General features: G+C 48.6%; 1 protein-coding gene across 1 annotated transcript in view; it reads left to right on the forward strand.

The window, feature by feature from the left end:
• The first annotated feature begins 401 nt into the window (after positions 1–401).
• ft (cadherin-related tumor suppressor fat) overlaps positions 402–19,583 on the forward strand; it is a 106,679-nt gene continuing 87,497 nt past the window's right edge. The window contains exon 1 of the mRNA XM_080269420.1: positions 402–5,624. Within this exon, the coding sequence (XP_080125546.1) occupies positions 402–5,624 (5,223 nt within the window). The remainder of the gene's footprint in view (positions 5,625–19,583) is intronic.

Genomic DNA, 19,583 nt, shown 5'->3' on the forward strand with positions numbered 1-19,583 from the left:
GGTGGCAGAGCGGCAGACATTCCAAAATTCCTGGAGTGTTGGCGGCGGCGGTGGCGGCGGCGGGGCAGCGGAGAGGCGGCTGTGATTGGCCAGCAGCGGCGCCCCACAACCCCGCCCCCGCCGGTGCCCCCCGCCCCCGCCCCCCGCGCCTTCACCCGCCAGTCCCCGCCTTGCCTCGGTGCTGTCAGGAGCTGCGCCGCGTCACCCGTCTAGTGCTGCACTGCGCTGTGTGGTGCTGCTGTGCTGTGTGGTGCTGTGCTGTGCTGTGCTGTGGTGGTGTGGTGGAGTGTGGTGGTGTGTGGTGCAGTGGTGTGGACATGGTGTTGGCGGTGTGGGGGGTGCCGGTGTGGTGCGGGTGCGGGTGCGGGCCGCGGTGAGGTGAGGTGAGGTGAGGTGAGGTTATGGCGGGGGTGGTGGTGAGACTAGTGCTGGTGCTGGTGCTGCAGTGTCTGCTCACCAACGGGCAGGGGCCTGGTCCGGGGCCTGGACCGGGGCCTGGGCCGGGGCCGGGGCCGGGGCCTGGTGGCGTGGACGGGTTGGCGGCGCGGCCCGTGGACACCCGCGTCAAATTCTCGGTGCCGGAGGGCCACCCGCCCAACACCTTCGTGGGCGTGATCCCCCTCAAGCCGGGCTTCACCTACCGCTTCAACGAGGCGCCCAAGGAGTTTACCCTGAACGGCACCACGGGCGAGATCCGCACCACGGGCGTGCTGGACCGCGAGGCGCTGCTGACGGACCGCTTCGACCTGGTGGTGCTGTCGTCCCAGCCCACCTACCCCATCGAGGTGCGCATCAATGTCCTGGACATCAACGACAACTCGCCCAGGTTCCCAGAGCCCTCCATCCACGTCACGTTCTCTGAGAGCGCCAACGCCGGCACCAGAGTCATCCTGGACACCGCCACAGATGGCGACGCTGGCCACAACGACATCACCACAGACTACAAGATCGTCGACGGCAACCAGGACGGCAAGTTTAAGCTACAGGTGACCATCAACCCATCGGGGGAGACGCCCTACCTCCACCTGGAAACCACAGGGCGCCTGGATCGCGAGACAGGCGCCAGTTACCAGCTGAACATCTCTGCCCAGGACGGGGCCACGCCGCCTCGCTACGGCTTCCTGCTAGTCAACGTATCCATCCTGGACGTGAACGATAACCCGCCCATCTTTGACCACAGCGACTATATCGTGTCCCTGAATGAGTCTGTGCCACCTGGGACTTCAGTATTACAGGTACAGGCCACTGATAATGACGTGGGCGAGAATGCCAGACTAACCTATTACCTAGCAGAGACAGAGACACAGTTTGCCGTGGACCCAGAGACGGGCGTGATTAGCACTGTAGAGCCACTCAGCTGTTACCAGAACTGTCAGCAGCTACAGCCGTGTCCTAAAAGCTGTGTGTTCACCGTGTTCGCCCGTGATCATGGCTCCCCCCTGCAGGACGGCCGCACCTACGTCACCGTCAACCTGCTGGACGCTAACGATCATGACCCCGTGGTTAGCTTCAGGTACTTCCCAACCACCGCTGACTTCGCCACCGTGGATGAGAATGCCCAGAATGGATCGGTGGTGGCTGCTGTGTCGGTGATAGACGCTGATGAGGGACCCAATGGGGAGACAGCCGTGGAAATAAGAGCTGGAAATGAACTAGGGCACTTCAGACTGGATTCTAAGTCTGGGTTTGATATAGTGAGAGTGAATGGTGTGTTAGATAGGGAGAAAATTAGCAAATATAACGTGACTATTGTGGCAACTGATAAGGGGACGCCGCCGAGGTCCTCCACCGCCTTCCTTATCATCCACGTCAATGATATAAACGACCATGAACCGGTGTTTGAGAAGAGTGAATATTCCGCTGTCCTGAGTGAGTTGGTCCCCATTGGAACGTATGTGGCGGGCATCACGGCAAACGATGAGGACACGGGCGTCAATTCCAATATCTACTATGCTATTGTATTTGGAAATGAAAATCAGTGGTTTGATATTGACCTACAAAGTGGACTGATAACAACAAAGGCACCTCTTGATAGGGAGGTCAAGGATTCCATTGACCTCAAGATTTCTGCCAGGGATGGGGGGCCGAATCCAAAATGGGCATACACACATCTCAAAATATCCATACTTGATGAAAATGATGAGAAGCCTACCTTTGCCCAGGAGCTGATCAACGTAAGCCTCTCTGAAAATACCGCCCCTGATACTTTAGTGACGATGGTGTTAGCCGTAGACCATGACCAGGGCACCAATGGCAGTGTGTCCTATATGTTTGATCAAGAGGTGGAGCATAACTACCCTGGTATATTCCTACTGGATGTGTCCTCTGGGAGATTAACCACTAAAACTAAACTTGATCGTGAAGCCATGCCACACTATGAGATCAAGGTGGTTGCTAAGGACCAGGGGATACCACCGTTGTCCTCCACGGCTACTGTATTATTAGAAGTTCAGGATGTTAATGATAATAGCCCTGAATTTTACCCTCAGAAGTACTTTGTGGTGGTGCCTGAAGACCTACCCCTGGGATCCTCCGTCTTGCAGGTGTCAGCAACAGATAATGACATTGGGGACAATGCTGTCACCTCCTATGAGCTCAATGCTGGTGATGACAACGATAACACCTTCGAGATTGACCCCCAGACTGGAATACTGAGTCTAAATGGACGACTGAACCACATTAGAAAAGCTCAGTACCGCCTGACAGTAGCTGCTAGGGATTCTGGGGACAGGAAGGCTGTGGAAGATGCTGTGGTGGACATTGTAGTGGAGAGCAACCAGATCGAACTGCTGGAGTTTGAGAAGAGTGACGGCTATACCTTCTCGCTGCCAGAAGATGTGGCCAAGAAGGAACCAACTGTTGGGCGGAAGGTTGGGCAAGTGAGTGTGTTGAACCCGGCATCAACGGGTGAAGTGAGCTACTCCATCATTGCCGGGGATCCTGACAAGGTGTTTGTTATTGACGAAAGAACCGGCGTCATCAGCACCGGCAGGAGAATTGACCGTGAACAGGCAGCATCATACAGCCTGCGTACAGTTGTCACCACCAGCTCAGCATATGGGCGTACTTGGGTCAACATCACAGTGGAGGACGTGAATGATAACCCACCCAAGTTTCCTGTGAATCGGGCTCATGCCACTGTGGCTGAGAACTGGCCTGTGGGTCATCAGGTCTACCTAGCCCGTGCCTATGACAGTGACCATGGTGAGAACAGCAAGATCTCCTACAACTTATCCAACAACCCCGATGACTATTTCAGCATCTCTAGGACGAGTGGTATGATCTATCTCAACAAGCCTGTCAAGTATAGCAAATCCAGCATCTTCCATCTAGAAGTTGCTGCCACAGATGCTGGCACGCCGCCCCTCTCATCCCGGCAGATTGTCACGGTTACAGTGGAGGACGTCAACGATCACACACCCATCTTTGAACATGGATCCTATGAGACATCGCTGCTTGAATCCACACCAGTTAATGACAGGTTCTTTGCCCTGACAGCATCTGATGAAGATGATGGTATGAATGGCTTTGTTTCCTATGACATCACTGAGGGTAACTCTGAACGTAAATTTGGCATCTTCCCTGATGGCTACCTGTACGTGAGAAGCGCCCTGGACCGAGAAGCTCAGGATTACTTTGCACTGACCATTGTAGCACGTGATCATGGCACTCCACCTCGCTCATCTACAGTCTCCGTTGTCATCCATGTCATTGATGAAAATGATAATTCTCCCATGTTCACCAACTCCACCTTCACCTTCTACCTGGATGAAAATGAACCTCCAGACACCTATGTTGGGAAGCTAACAGCAGCAGACAAGGACAAGGGGAGGAATGCTGAGCTGACCTACTCCATTGCCACCAACCAGAATGACTTTGTGGTGGACCCCAAGAGTGGGTTCCTGAAGACTCTGCACTACTTTGACCGAGAGCAGCTGGTGCAGACGACAGGGCTGGATTACATCAGCATGGAGGCAGTGGTGCTGGACAATGGCATCACGAGGCTCAGGGACAAGGCCAAGGTCAATATTTATATTACCGACGTCAATGACAATCCACCCAAGTTCCTGAGGAAGCCATACCGTGCCCAGGTGCCAGAGGGTGCCACACTCAACACACAAGTCATTCGGATCTCTGCCACTGATGCTGATGAAGGCCTCAATGGTGATGTAGTGTACACCATAGTGGATGGTAATGAGGAGGGTCGCTTCAAGGTGGATGAGACCACAGGACAGGTAACACTAGCACGCCCACTGGATCGGGAGTCAACACCTCGCTACTTGCTGACTGTGGCAGCAGCTGACTTGGGCAGTCACCCTGGCCTCACTGCCACTGCAACCCTCACAGTGGACGTCCTTGATGAGAATGATAATGCACCAGAATTCACCCAGAGTGAGTCAGAAATATCCATCGTGGAGACAACCCCTGTCAACACAGTGCTGGTGCAGTTCCAGGCCTCTGATGCTGACCTGGGGGTGAATCAGGAGGTGTCCTTCATGATTGGTGGTGGCAACATGCAGGAGGCCTTCCGTATCGACACCAAGACTGGCACTCTGTACTTGGAGCGGCTGCTGGACTTTGAGAAGCAGAGTTTGTACCGCCTGAACATTACAGCTGCTGATGGGGGAGTACCACGCCTCACATCAACCATCTCCTTTGTCGTCCATGTTCTTGACTACAATGACAATCCTCCAGCCTTCCCCAACACGGACATCTGGCGTGGCATCGAGGAGGGGATCCAGCCAGGCACCCAGATAGAGACCGTAACTGCAGAAGACCCAGATTCTGGTGACAATGGGAAGATCAAGTACACCATCAAGAACCAGGAGCCGCCAGGGAACCACTTTGCCATCGATGAGAACACTGGCATTGTCTCCACACTCAAGGACATCGACCGTGAGTTCTCTGACACCTTCAGGCTCATCGTGGTGGCAACAGACCAAGCCGAGCCCATGTCAGCAAGACGGTCAGCAGAGAAACTGGTGACGGTGATAGTTCAGGACATCAACGACAACGCCCCTCGTTTTGTGTCCATGAATGCTGGGATCCTGCACCAAAACTCGCCACCAGGCACTGAGATCATGCGAGTGTCAGCAAGGGATCTGGATGCCAACACAAACGGCTTGGTGACCTACGACCTGGTGGCTGGAAACAAGGACATCTTCCGGCTCAACCGCCTGACGGGGTCACTAACGGTGGCGAAAGAGCTCTCAAACCCCAACATAATGTACCGAGTGACAGTCCGGGCTACAGATGAGGCGGTGCAGGCAGAACGCAAGTCCTCAGATGCCTACCTAACCATCCTCAGTGCATCATCACAGGAGGGACCCGTCTTCAGCCAGGCCTCATACTCCGGATCGGTACACGAGAGCTCCAACATCGGCACCTCAGTGGCCTCCGTCAGTGCTCGTCTGGGAAACACGCCAGTCACGGACATCGCTTACTATGTGGTCAACGTGACTGGGGGCGACGGTGCCCCTATGGATCGTATGTTCAATATCCAGCAACAAGGGGTGGTGGTGACGGCTGCAGTGCTGGATAGGGAGGATGGCCCTACGACTTACCTGGTTACCGTTGCCGCTGTTGTTACTCAGGGATTGGCGCCACGACTCTCCACCACACAGGTAATTGAGAGATTACCTAGATCCTGTCCCTTTTTAATATACTGTAGGGTAACTTTAATTTCACATCAGTAATCGTAAGCGGAATTAGTCTGTCCATTCTTTCTTTGTGTTTTTCTTTCCGTGTATCCTCTTAACCACACACACACACACACACACACACACACACACACACACACACACACACACACACACACACACACACACACACACACACACACCAGCACCGGCATAAACAGATCACAGAGGAAAAGTTTAAAGATACGGCAACTTTCATGACACCTAAAAACGTAAGGTAGGCTGTGGTGTCGGCGTCATCTCGGCCTTTCTTTCTTTACCTTTTTTCATTCATACAGGTGAGAGATAGTTTTAATTCTCTCATTTTGAAGGTACGGGAGGTGTAAGTCGTTTTAATGAGGCTTTCCTTCCTTCGTTTCTTTCTTACTTTCGTTCATTTTCTCAATCTTTTATCAGTGACACAGGTAAGATAGAGCTAACTCTAATTTTCACTTCCTGTTAGTCTCACTCACTTCCTGGATTTAATGGAATAAGTTAGAAATCTCTACTCTAAGATATACAAGTTCGTAATTTCTCTCTCTCTCTCTCTCTCTCTAGCTTATGTTAATTCAGATATTCATTGTTTTTTTTTAAAGGAAATGTCTAGTGTTCTTTTGTTAATTGGAATGTGGCGATTTTGATGACTGTGTGTGTTGTTATGGTCTTTGTTGTGTGTGTGTGTGTGTGTGTGTGTGTGTGTGTAGTGTTGGCATGGGTTGAGTGATTTGTGTGTGTGTGTGTGTGTGTGTGTGTGTGTGTGTGTGTGTGTGTGTGTGTGTGTGTGTGTGTGTGTGTGTGTGTGTGTGTGTGTGTGATTTGGTATATAGTGTTGGCATGTGTTGAGTGGTCTTCTGTGTGTATGTGTGTGTGTGTGTGTCTGTGTGTGTGTGTGTGTGTGTGTGTGTCTGTGTGTGTGTAAATAATCAGTCGCTGGAATTATGCAGGTGTTGTACTATTATATTTTTTCAGAATTTAATAATAGTTTGTGGGATGAATCGGTCTGGTCGTGGTCTTTGGCTGGTCTTTATGCCTGGTCGTGCGGTGGTCGTTATATCCTGGTCGTAGAATTATGGTCGTGGTCTTTGGTTGGTCGAGAAATCCTACTCCCCTTTTCTTGGTCGTAGCGTCCTACTCGTGGTCTCTTGGTCGATATGTCTGGTCGTGCGGTAGTCGTAATATCCTGGTCGTGGTGTCTTGTTGGTCGTACTATTCTGGTCGTGCGGTAGTCGTAATATCCTGGTCGTGGTGTCTTGTTGGTCGTACTATTCTGGTCGTGGTCTTTGGCTGGTCGTGAAAGCCTGGTCGTCTTTCCTTGGTCGTGGTCTTTGGCTGGTCGTGAAAGCCTGGTCGTCTCTCCTTGGTCGTGGTCTTTGGCTGGTCGTGAAAGCCTGGTCGTCTTTCCTTGGTCGTGGTCTTTGGCTGGTCGTGAAAGCCTGGTCGTCTTTCCTTGGTCGTGGTGTTTTGCTGGCCGTAGTGTAGGGCGATTTACTCTTAATTGATGCAGTGAGTGTCTATTGATGACCCGGTTGATGCAGGTGTCCCAATGATGCGTTAATGTTTAAAAAAATAATAATGTCTGATATCCGAATGTCGATCGAGAATTTCTGGTTATGTCCTATCGTTTGGAAAAAAATGTTTGATGTCCAAATATTGATCGAGAAATTGTGGTTATGTCTTATTGCTTCGTTGATTTAAAAAAAAGTGAGATGTCCTCATATTCTTCGAGTCATTCTAGTAATGTCCTTTTGTTGATTTAAATTCGCTGTTGATTTTCTTTCCTTCGTCCAAGTGTCCAGATGATATACTATTTTCAGCCATATATGTCCTGTTGTTTCAGATTAGAGTGTTCAGATGTTGTGTGTTTTACTGCATGTCCCTTTTCCTGTGGTTTGGCCATGTGGAGAGGATGGAGAGCGAGAGACTGACGAGGAGAGTGTATGTGAGTGAAGTGGAAGGAGCGAGGGGGAGGCCAAGGATGAGATGGAGGGATGGCGTGGAGAGGTATATGAGAGTGAGGGGTGTGAGCTGGGAGCAGGGCGGTGAAATGGCGGGGGACAGGGCGATATGGAGGGGATTTGTTTGTGGCCACCTCTTACGGGATTCAGGCGTCTGGCAATAGATAGATAGACAGATAGATAGATAGATTTTCCTGTCAGCTGTTGATTTTGAGGCTGTGGGTTGTTTTGATTCGTATTGATTATTGCTGATTAATATGTTTATGGGTTCAAATGTTGGTATGTGGAATTCTTGTGTGTGTGTGTGTGTGTGTGTGTGTGTGTGTGTGTGTGTGTGTGTGTGTGTGTGTGTGTGTGTGTGTGTGTGTGTGTTTTGAAGGTGGCTGGGATGTTGATATGTTTGTGTGGATGATTGGAGTGTTTATATGCGTTTGGTTTTGTGTTGAAATGGATGCGTTATTATTGTTATTATTATTATTATTATTATCATTATTATCATTATTATTATTATTGTTGTTGTTGTTTATTTCAGTGTTATGGCTGATCTTAATTTCTTAATAATAATAATAATAATAATAATAATAATAATAATCGGTAAGGGGTAATAATCATCTCATTACATGGTTATTTGTTGCGTCATATTACTGGAAAATTACACCTTTTAGCTCGTGTGTGTGTGTGTGTGTGTGTGTGTGTGTGTGTGTGTGTGTGTGTGTGTGTAGTAATGTGTGTTGTTGATGTTGATAATGATGAGAGTGTGTGTGTGTGTGTGTGTGTGTGTGTGTTTATCTGTTTGTCATCACCTCTTCAACACGGCTCTCGATGTTATTTTGTTTTTTCCTATATTTACAAATGGCGTCTCCTTCCCACAACACGTTTCGAATTATATATATATTTATTTTTAACCCATTATTATTTTTTTGTAATTCTTTTTCATGATTTTTAACGCCTGGGGAAGTCTTTTTTGTATATATATTTTTTGTGGTTTCTGCGGTTCTGTCTCTCTGTCTCTGTCTGTCTGTCTCTCTGTCTCTCTCTCTCTCTCTCTCTCTCTCTGATGTGCCTATTAGCCTTATTTACCTGTGAGGAATTATTTCTTTATATTGTTTAATTTGGATTGTGTGCAGTAGTAGTGGTTGTAGTAGTAGTGGCAATAGGAGTGGTGGTGGTGGTGGTTGTGGTTGTGGTGGTGGTTGTGGTTGTAGTGGTTGTGTTGGTGGTAGCTCTTGTGGTAGTGGTTGTGGTGGTGGTGGTGTATGATGCATTAGAGGACTGGTAGGCTTCAGGAAACGGGTTGTGAAGTCTATGCCACGGGTCAGACGCAGGAAAATGTTGTAGCAGCAGGAGTAGTGGTAGCAGCAGTAGTAGTGGTAGTGGTAGTAGTTGCAACCCCAGGTCCATATGCGATGTTAACTCCGTAGACTGCAGGCTGAAGTTACCGTCTTGCGGTCCACCATCGTTCTTTTAGAGGTGTAGGGGGAGAACTGAGTGTCATTTGTATAACCAGGCAGGTACACCGCCCAGTTACATTGGTGCCACTACGTGAAGGCGTCCCTCCCCATTACCCCTGTTATGTTTAGCTGATTTAATTCATCTTTATAGCAGAGTTAGGCCTATGTGAGAGTAACGTGAGGAGTGACGTGGAGAGACAGACTGACGTGAAGGAGCGTTGTGGTGTGGATGTGGATGTGATTGAAAGCGTTTGGAGAAATACACTGAGGTGGTTTGGCCATGTGGGGAGGATAGAGGGTGAGAGACTAACTAGGAGAGTCTGTGTGAGTGAAGTGGAGGGAGGGGAAGACCGAGAATGAGATGGAGGGATGGAGTAGAAAGGTATATGAGAGATGAGGAGAGACAGACTGACAAATGAGGAGGTGAAGGAGCGTTGTGGTGTGGATGTGAATGTGGAGAGAATGGAGAGTGAGAGACTAACTAGGAGAATGTATGTGTGAGGTGGAGGGGAGGAGAGGGAAGGGAAGGCCGAGAATGAGATGGAGGGATGGAGGAGAGGGGTATATGAGAGAGGGGGGTGTAAGATGGGGGGGAGATCAGGAGAAAGGGCGACATGGAGGCGTTATATTTATTGCATGTGTGTGTGTGTGTGTGTGTGTGTGTGTGTGTGTGTGTGTGTGTGTGTGTGAGTGTGTGTGTGTGTGTTGGAGAGACAGACAGACAGACAGAATTTGTGTGTGTGTGTGTGTGTGAGAGAGACAGACAGACGAACAGAATGTGTGTGTGTGTGTGTGTGTGTGTGTGTGTGTGTGTGTGTGTGTGTGTCATTGCTATTGTTTTTAAGGTGGGATATCTTGGTTGCGCCGTTTTTGCCCGCATTCCTCGGTCTTATTCCCTTTATATGTACAAGTGTGTTAGATTGTCTTCCAGGTGTCGCCAAGCGTCGTGGGATTTGTCTTATTTGTCTTGGCGGTTTCTGAGTGCTGTCTTTACTGCTCTCTTGTCTTCCTTAACGCATTTTCCTGAGCGATTTATTTTTCCGAACTTCTCTTTCTTATGTGTAGTTATATCTTCTTTTCATTATTTGTCTTGGCGGTTTTTTGAAGGGGTGTTGATCTTATTGCTCTCTTTTCTTGCCCTCCTTAACGCCTTTTCTTTAGCGATTTATTTTTCCCGAACTTTCCTTTTTGCTTAACGCCAATTCCTGAGCGATTTATTTTTCCGAACGTTCCCTTTTGTTTAGTTATTTCGTCTTTATTTGTCTTGGTTTTTTTCCTGAAATGCCTTATTGCACTCTTTTCTTGCCCTCCTTAACGCCTTTTCCTAAGCGATTTATTTTTACGTTACATCCTGACTGTCTTATATATATATATCGTTTTTTCTTCATTTCTAATTAAGAGGTATTGTCTTTCTTGTACTATTTTATTATTGCCTTCCTTAGCACCATTTCTTTAGCGATTTATTTTCAACGTAATATCCTAACTTCCGTGTTTGATATGGTACTGTTGCGTGAATTAGGTTTGTGTTCTTCTCGGTTAAGGAAGCTCCCTAACACCTCTTCCTAAGCGATTTATTTTGCTTATTACTCCTTACTGTCCTCTGCTGCGTCATTGAGAGAGAGAGAGAGAGAGAGAGAGAGAGAACATGGCACAGTCGTAAGAGTACGGTAATGTGTGTGTGTGTGTGTGTGTGTGTGTGTGTGTGTGTGTGTGTGTGTGTGTGTATGTGTGTGTGTGTGTGTGTGTGTGTGTGTGTGTGTGTGTGTGTGTGAGAGAGAGAGAGAGAGAGAGAGAGAAAGAAAGAGAGAGAACATGGCACAGTCGTAAGAGTATAATAATGTATGGTGTGTGTGTGTGTGTGTGTGTGTGTGTGTGTGTGTGTGAGAGAGAGAGAGAGAGAGAGAGAGAAAGAAAGAGAGAGAGAGCGTGTCAGAGTCGTAGGAGTATGGTAATGTATGGTGTGTGTGTGTGTGTGTGTGTGTGTGTGTGAGAGAGAGAGAGAGAGAGAGAGAGAGTAAAGAAAGAAAGAAAGAGAGAGAGAGAGAGCGTGTCAGAGTCGTAAAAGTGTGATAATGTATCAGTGAATTTATCGTAAAAAATAAATTGATATAAACAAGATAGTTTCCAGTATGTCCTTATTGATAGAGGTAGTTAAGTAATTTGTTATGAGGGTAGTAAAAGCCAGATGAATAGATAAATAGATAGATAAACTGGTGGGTAGGTAGGTAGGTGGGTAGGTGAGATTGATGGATAGATAGATAGATGGATAGATAGACAGGTAGGTAGGTGGGTAGGTGAGATTGATGGATAGATAGATAGATAGGGTGGTAGGTAGGTAGGTAGGTGGGTGGGTGAGAGATTGGTGAATAGATAGATAGATAGATAGAGTGGTTGGCAGGTAGGTGGGCAGGCAGATGGTTAGGTATATAGGTAGATAGATAAATTGGTAGATAGATGGATAAGTCGATAGATATATAAGCAGGTTGGTAGGTAGATAGATAGGAAACCCGAGTGATTTGATAGGTAGTAGACAGGTAGCTAGGTAGACTGAGTGACTATGAGGAGAGAGAGAGAGAGAGAGAAATGAGCAAAGTAGGGCATAACAAAGTACCCTATATAAAGAAAATATAGGAGAGAGGAGTCAAAAGGAGAGAGAGTGAGAGAGAGAGAGAGAGAGAGAGAGAGGAGTCACACACATGAAAAACGTAACATCATACCTTTTGTCTAGTACCTGGTTAAACTGCAATGCTGAACCAGTATAGGCTAAAGATATAAACTGCTGGAGAGAGGAGAGGAGAAGAGAAGAGAGAAGGGGAAAAGAGAGGAGAGGAGAGAAGAAAAGAGGGGAGAGGAGAGAAGAAAAGAGGGGAGAGGAGAGAAGAGAAGAGAGGTGAGGAAAGGAAAAGTTAGGATAGGAGAGAAGAGAAGAGAGGAAAGGGGAAGAGAAGTGAGAAGGAAGGAGAGAAAAGGGGTGAAGAAGACGGGAGAGAGAGAAGAGGAGGGGAGAGAAGAGAGGAGAGGAGAGGAGAGAAGCAAGAGTAGGTGGGAAAGCTCTCTTCTTCCCTCCTCTTCCTCCGGTGAACCAACAAGAATTGAGAAGTACATGATTAAGAAACGGCTTCCTGATCGTTCGATGGTGATAACAAAAATATTGATTGGTAGAGAAGATGATTATGAGAGAGAGAGAGAGAGAGTTACGAGAGATAGGAGAATGACGATACCATATTCACTCTCACTTGGCCTAGAATTGCCATCTCTCCACCTTGAATGCCGAGCTGTTGCAATAGATCAGCACTGGGATGCGGTGCTAGTCACGAAGAAGTGCTACGGAACGGAGGTAGAGCTGTAGCACAGTCTTTTTCAGGTGCTACGCGAAATAAGCTGCGAAAGGACGAAAAATTAGGCCAAGTTAGCGCAAAAGATTTATAGATAGATGGATGGATGGATAGATAGATAGATAGAGATTAAAGGTAGATAGATAGATAGATAGATTATAAAAGAAGTCATAGAGCCACTTCTGTTACACACCATCCTTCAGGAAATAGAGTGTGGAACTATACTCCTTTCACCTTAACTTGGCCCAGTTTTCGTCCTCTTGATGCGTCTTTCCTGTAACTCAGCGTCAGGATCGGTACCACGGCTCTGCATCCCTGCCACGGCACTTCTTCGTGACTAGCATCGTATTCTAGGGTTAATCTCATGTTCCAGCCCCGCACTAAAGATGAAGAGATGGTCATTTTAGGCCAAGTTAGAGTGACAAGAGTATAGGAGTCAGAGAATAGAGTGAGAGACTGACTGGGAGAGTACGAGAGGGAGGTGACTGGGAGGAGAGGAAGACGGAGAACGAGACATTGTACTGTAGAGAGTGGAGATTGAGAGACTAACTAGGAGAGTGTATAAGAGTGAGGGGGGGGCGAAGGCGGAGGAGACCTAGAAGGAAGTGGAGACAGTATGGTATGTAAGAGAGAGAGAGAGAGAGAGAGAGGAATGAGTGCAAAGCCTCCATTCCACCCTCTCTCTCCGTCCCTCCCTCCCCCACCCCCCCCTTGGGTACAGCCTCCCCTCCCCTCCCCTCCCATCACCCTTCCAGCTCGCCTCCTTTCCTCCATTCCAGTATCTCTCTCTCTCTCTCTCTCTCTCTCTCTCTCTCTCTCTCTCTCTCTCTCTCTCTCTCTCTCTCTCTCTCTCTCTCTCTCTCTCTCAATATCTGTGCATACTAGGGAACTGTACAAAGAGAGAGAGGGAGAGAGGGAGGGAGAGAGAGAGAGAGAGGGAGAGAGAGAGAGAGAGAGAGAGAGAGAGAGAGAGAGAGAGTATGGCAAAGGAAGGAAGGATGAAGGAAGGGGAGGGAGGGAGGGAGGGAGGAGGCACAAGAGAGAGAGGGGGCCTTCACCTCACCAGCCTCCCTCTCCCTCACTCCCCCCTCCCCCCTCCCTCTCTCTCTCTCTCTCTCTCTCTCTCTCTCTCTCTCGCTCTCTCTCTAAAATCGTCTATAACCCCCCCATAACTGCTCCTTGGGTGGGGGTAAGAGGCACAGTGTAGGGGAGGAGGTGAAGGAGGGGGCAGGGAGGGGTGAGGGGTGCAGGGTAGGGGTAGGAGGGGTGGAGGAGGGGAGGGGAGGGGTGGAAAGGAGGAGGGAGGGGTACTGGGTAGGGGTAGGAAGGGAGGGAGGGAGGGGTGAGAGGCGGATGGGCAGGGGAAGATGGTTAGGTAGAGGAGACTGCCTTCATCTCGTTCCTACACCCTGCTACACCCTGCCTGCCCTGCTACACCCCTCCTACACCCTTGCCTGCCCTGCTACACCCCTCCTACACCCCTGCCTGCCCTGCTACACCCCTCCTACACCACTGCCTGCCCTGCTACACCCCTCCTACACCCCTGCCTGCCTTGCAACACCCCTCCTACACCCCTGCCTGCCCTGCTACACCTCTACCACCCCCCTGCCTACCCTATTGCACATCTGCTACACCCCTGCCTCTCCTGCTAAACCCTTTCCTGCCCTTCTACACCCTTTCCTGCCCTGCTACACCTCCGCTACACCTATGCCTGCCCTGCTACAGCCCTCCTACACCCTTGCTAGTCCTATCTGAATAACTCGGACGTGAGAGACTGACAAGGAGAGTGTAGGTCAGTGAGGTAGAGAGGGGAGGGGAAGACTGATAATGAGGGATGAGGTGGAGGAATATGAGAAAGGGATGGAGAGATGGCAGCGGGATGGTAGTGGACAAGATGACATGGAGGCGATTAGTTTGTGACCAGCCTTTCACTATGAAGGCGAGAGAGAGAGAGAGAAAGAGAGAGGCTGATAGATAGATATGTAGGTAGGTAGAGGGAATAAAGGTATTGTCTAGATGGATTGATAGATAGATAGAAGGATTGCTAGGTAGGTAAATAGATAGATAAAAGAATTGATAGATAGATAGATAGACAGAGGGATTGATAGATAGATAGATAGATAGATAGAGGGATTGATAGATAGATGGATAGACAGAAGATCCCTTACCTGTCCTCTTGATACCTTTACGCCTTTGGTTTCTCATAATTGTGGAGGATTTGAGGTGAGAAATGGAGACGTTTGTGTGAAGTCATTTGGGAAGGTGTGTTGTGTGCATTGGTTATTAGTGTGTGTGTGTGTGTGTGTGTGTGTGTGTGTGTGTGTGTGTGTGTGAGAGTGAGAGAGAGAGAGAGAGAGAGAGAGAGATTTGTTTAGCTGTGATGTCCCTCGAGGTGAAGGGGTTAAGGAAATGTGTGTTATTTATTGATCTTCACACACACACACACACACACACACACACACACACACACACACACACACACACACACACCCTGACACTGACCCATAATGTCGCTCTTCGCCCTTCTTACCCTCACCAAACTTGTCCATCAACTTCCTGTCACGATCAGAGGAGGTCCACTGCCGCAATTTCTATCTATCTGGCTATCTACCTGTCTATCTATCTGTCTGTCTGTCTATCCATCGTGTCTGTATGTCTATTTATGCATCTATCTATCTGTTTGTCCATTGATTCATCCGGCCCATCTCTATCTATCTATCTGTCAGTCAATTCATGTTTTTATGCGTTGTAATTATTATTATTATTGTTGTTGCTGTTATTGTTATTACTACTACTACTACTACTACTATTACTACTACTACCGCTACTACCGCTACTACTACTACTACTACCTCTATTACAATTTTCTTCATCATCATCACCACCACCACCGCCATCATCATCATCATTATTATCGTTATTATTATTATTATTATTATTATTATTATCTGGTAAATATTCCTCTCCCATCACAACACCACCAGTGATTATAGTGTTATAGTATTGTGGACAGGTGTGTGGCAGGTAAGAAGGTGTCACAGAATGCCGCTTGAGGGCTGTGTGTGTGTGTGTGTGTTTGTGTGTGTGTGTGTTTGAGAGAATGAGAGAGAGAGAGAGAGAGAGAGAGAGAGAGAGAGAGTGTGTGTGTGTGTGTGTGTGTGTGTGTGTGTGTGTGTGTGTGTAAGAGAGAGAGAGAGAGTGTGTGTGTGTGTGTGTTTGACAGAGAGAGAGAGAGAATGTGGTAGGTAAAGAAATAGATATATACTGTAGATAGATATAGGCAAAAAGTATGTCAGTGTGTGTGTGTGTGTGTGTGTGTGTGTGTGTGTGTGTGTGTGTGTGTGTGTGTGTGTGTGTGTGTGTGTGTGTACCCACCTCACACTTTGCCTACACTTTTCGTAGCATATTTCTGTTGGCTCTTTAATTTACAAGCCTGGTGTAATTAGCTTTCTCATTTTTGTTGTTGTCGTTGCTGTTGTTGTTGTGAGATCATCATCATCATCATCATCATCATCATCACACTTAACATCTTTACCATCATCATCTTCATCGCGGTCTTCTTCTTCTTCTCCTCCTCTTCCTCCTCCTCCTCCTCCTCCTCCTCTTCCTCCTCCTCTTCTTCTTCATCATCATCATCATCATCATCATCATCATCATCATCATCATCATCAGCCTTGTAGTCCTGTTTACAAAGGCTTTCTCTCTGACAAACAAGGAAAATTACTGAACATATCCTAACGTCTGGCCTTCCTCCCTCCCTCCCTCTCTCTCTCTCTCTCTCTCTCTCTCTCTCTCTCTCTCTCACGTCGAAGTCATGGTTGTGTGGGATTCAATGAGCTTTAGTGAGGTAGGAATGCGTCTCCTTGGTTACTATTGAAAGTTTGATCTAACATAACAAAGATCTGTATTTATTTTAGCTTAATTGATGGTCAGGTGCAGTCAGGTTAGAAGAGAGAGAGAGAGAGAGAGAGAGAGAGAGAGAGAGAGAGAGAGAGAGAGAGAGAGAGAGAGAGGTACTTTGTCCCTTAAATTGAGTATATTAATAATTATAGTTTCCTGCCTGTTTACATTTTTTCATAGTCCTTCTGGTCAGTCTACCACACCTATGGCTTTTCCTGTCCCACTCTACCCTACCCTACCCTACCCTACCTTGCCCTACCCTACCCTACCCTATCCTATCCTGTCCTATTCCACCCCTAGCCTACCCTATCCCACCCTACCTTACCTTACCCTGCACTCTCCTGTTTGGTCTACCCTCTATCCCACCATTCTCCACAATGCCCTGCTCTTCCTTGCCCTCCCTTGCCCTGCCCTGCCCTGCCCTGCCTTTCCCTGCCCTGCCCTGCCCTGCCTTTCCCTGTCCTGCCATGCCTGTCCTTCCCTTTCCTGTAATTCTTCGACTCATTTCTGTCCTGTCCAGCCCTACCCTGCCTTCATTCATTCTTCCCTACTCTTCCCTTCCCTTCTGAACCCCTATCCTACCCTCTCCTATCCTCAGTCTTCTTCCCATCTGTACATGTTGTCCTCACTTCTTCCCTACTCTCTCGTTCTTCATCCTTTCCTCCTCTTCTTCTCTGCCTTGCCCTGCCTTACCTCCCTCTGCTTTGCTTACACTGCTACTTCTTACTCCGTATTTCTCTATTCCACCTTGCATGACCTTCTTTCTGTCTCTTCTGTCCTGCCCTAGCCCACCCCGTCCTACTGTGCCATGCCCTACGCTGCCCTGGTCCTCCCTCTTCTACCCTGCCCTGCTCAGATGTGCCCTGCCCTGCTTGCCTTTGCCTGTCCTCTCCCTCCCTCTTATTCTGGTTGTTGGGTAGGAGCTGTACATTATTGCGAGCCAGCCAGTCTTCTGCAGATATCCGCTTTTCTTTGTTCTTACTCTGTGTTCTATTCTGCCCTGTTCTGCTCTCCCCTTCCCTTCTTTGATGTGTTTGTGCCCTGCCCTGCCGTACCCTACCTTACCCTGTCTCACACCTGTACACTGTCCCGTTCCATTCGCCCCTGCCATCTTGCCCTGCATCGCTTTACTTTACCTTACCCTGCCCTGCCGTTCACTTCTGCCTTACGTTACCATGCCCCGCCTTCCCTGCCCTGCCCTATCATATCCTGCTCTGTAATGTCCTCGCCTGTGTTACTCGACCTTACCCTTCCCTGCCTCACCCTGCCTTACCCTACACTCCCCACTGTGCCTTACTCTGCCTCACTCCGCCCCACCTCGCCCTGCCTCACTTTCTCACTCTACCGGTACTATTTTTTTTTTCCTACCAGATCAACCCTGTTTTTCTCGATTCATCTTGTCCTACCCTGTCCTTCTCTTCTCTTCCCTTCCCTTCCCTTCCCTTCCCTCCCCTTCCCTTCCCTCCCCTCCCCTTCCCTTCCCTTCCCTCCCCTCCCCTTCCCTTCCCTTCCCTTCCCTTCTCTTCTCTTCTCTTCATTGCCCTACCCTGCCCTCTTCTCCCTCCCCTTTCATGACCCCCTTCTTCCTCTCTGTCTCCCCTTCCCACGCCCCCGCCTCTCCCTCTCTGTCCTCTCACTTCCCCTTCTTTCCTCCCCCTGTCTTCTCCCCATTACCTCTCAATATCTCACCCTGCCTCCCTCTTCTTCCTCCCCTCTCCCTCTCTCCCCTCTCACCTCCCCTTCCTTCCTCTCCCTGTCTTCTTCCCTTCACCTCTCTGTATGTCACCCTACCTTCCTCTTCTTCCTCCCCTCTCCTACCTAGGCCTACCCTGCCTCACCCTGCTTGCTCCCTCTATCTCTCCGTACTGTGATGGAGAGGGGCGCCTTCATGTGGTGGCACGGATATAACCAGGCGGCTCCACTGCCTGGTTATACAAACATCCCTTAGCTACTTCCCTATTCCGCAAAAGGAGGATGGGGGGTGCAGGAGGGGAACTTAAGCCTGAAGTTCACCGGGTTCACGTTGAGCGACTACTACTACTACCACTACTACTACTACTACTACTACTCTACTCCTCCTCCTCCTCCTCCTCCTCCTCCTATTACTACTACTACTACTACTACTGCCCTTTCCTGCCTGACCATCCTGCCTCTCCCTGCCGCACCATTCTGCCTAACCTTCTTTGCCTTTCCCTGCCTCACCATTCTGCCATCTCTTCTCTGCCCTCACATGTTCATCTCTGCCTTACTATCCTGCCTCTCCCTGCCTGACCCTCCTTCCTAACCTTGTATCCCCATCTCTGCCTCCTCCTGCTCCATTCTTCATACCCCTCTTTCCTGCCTCCTCTCTGCCTAACTCTGCCTCCCATTCCTGCCTCACTGTCCCCTTATCCTGTCTTCACCTCCCTGCCTTACATGGTCTCCCTTCCCCCTACCCATCCTTACCTTTTCCTTCCCCATTCAGGCTACTCCTTCGTGTTTTTTCTCTCCCTGTTTCCCTCTCTTCCCTACCTGCCTCATTCTTCCTCTCCCTTGTTCCTGCCTCACCTTACCTCATCTTCTCTCTTCCTACCTCACCCTCTATCCCCTTCCCTTTACCCTCCAATCCTCTGCCTGTCTCATCCTGCCTTCCTCTCCTGCCCCACCCTCTCCTGCCTCACCTTGTCTTCCTGTGTCACGATTCGTTTGTGGGATGCAAGTGTGATTTTTAACTGTCTCAGCTTGTTGTGGTGTGTGTGTTTGTGTGTGTGTGTGTGTGTGTGTGTGTGTGTGTGTGTGTGTGTGTGTGTGTGTGTGTGTGTGTGTGTGTGTGTGTGTGTGTGTGTGTGTAAGTATGTAGTGTTGGCAAGTGTTGAGCAGTAGTTGTGTGTGTGTGGTGGTTGTGATGATAATAGTATGTGTTTGTAGTGCTGAATGGTGTGTTTGTGTGTGTGTGTGTGTGTGTGTGTGTGTGTGTGTGTCTGTGTCTGTGTCTGTGTCTGTGTCCGTGTGTCTGAGTGTTATTTATCGATAGAACTGTAAACAAGAAAAGGCAGAAATACGTCTTCAAAAATAATCCATAACTCATAACGAAAAGTCATTATAACGAAGGGCCTAAAGTTTTAACATAGAGATAAAATGATAAGATAGAGGAAAGCCAATCTGTTATTTTGGATGGGATGGAATGAGGTATCAGTGTGTTTTATCTATCTGTCTATCTATCTATCTATCTATCTATCTATCTGTCTGTCTGTTTTATGTCTCTGCCTCATCTTCCTATCTTTA

Source organism: Coenobita brevimanus, chromosome 33, assembly GCF_032717465.1.
Source record: "Coenobita brevimanus isolate Jiangsu-jjx chromosome 33, ASM3271746v2, whole genome shotgun sequence".
NCBI classification, from domain to species: Eukaryota; Metazoa; Arthropoda; class Malacostraca; order Decapoda; family Coenobitidae; genus Coenobita; species Coenobita brevimanus.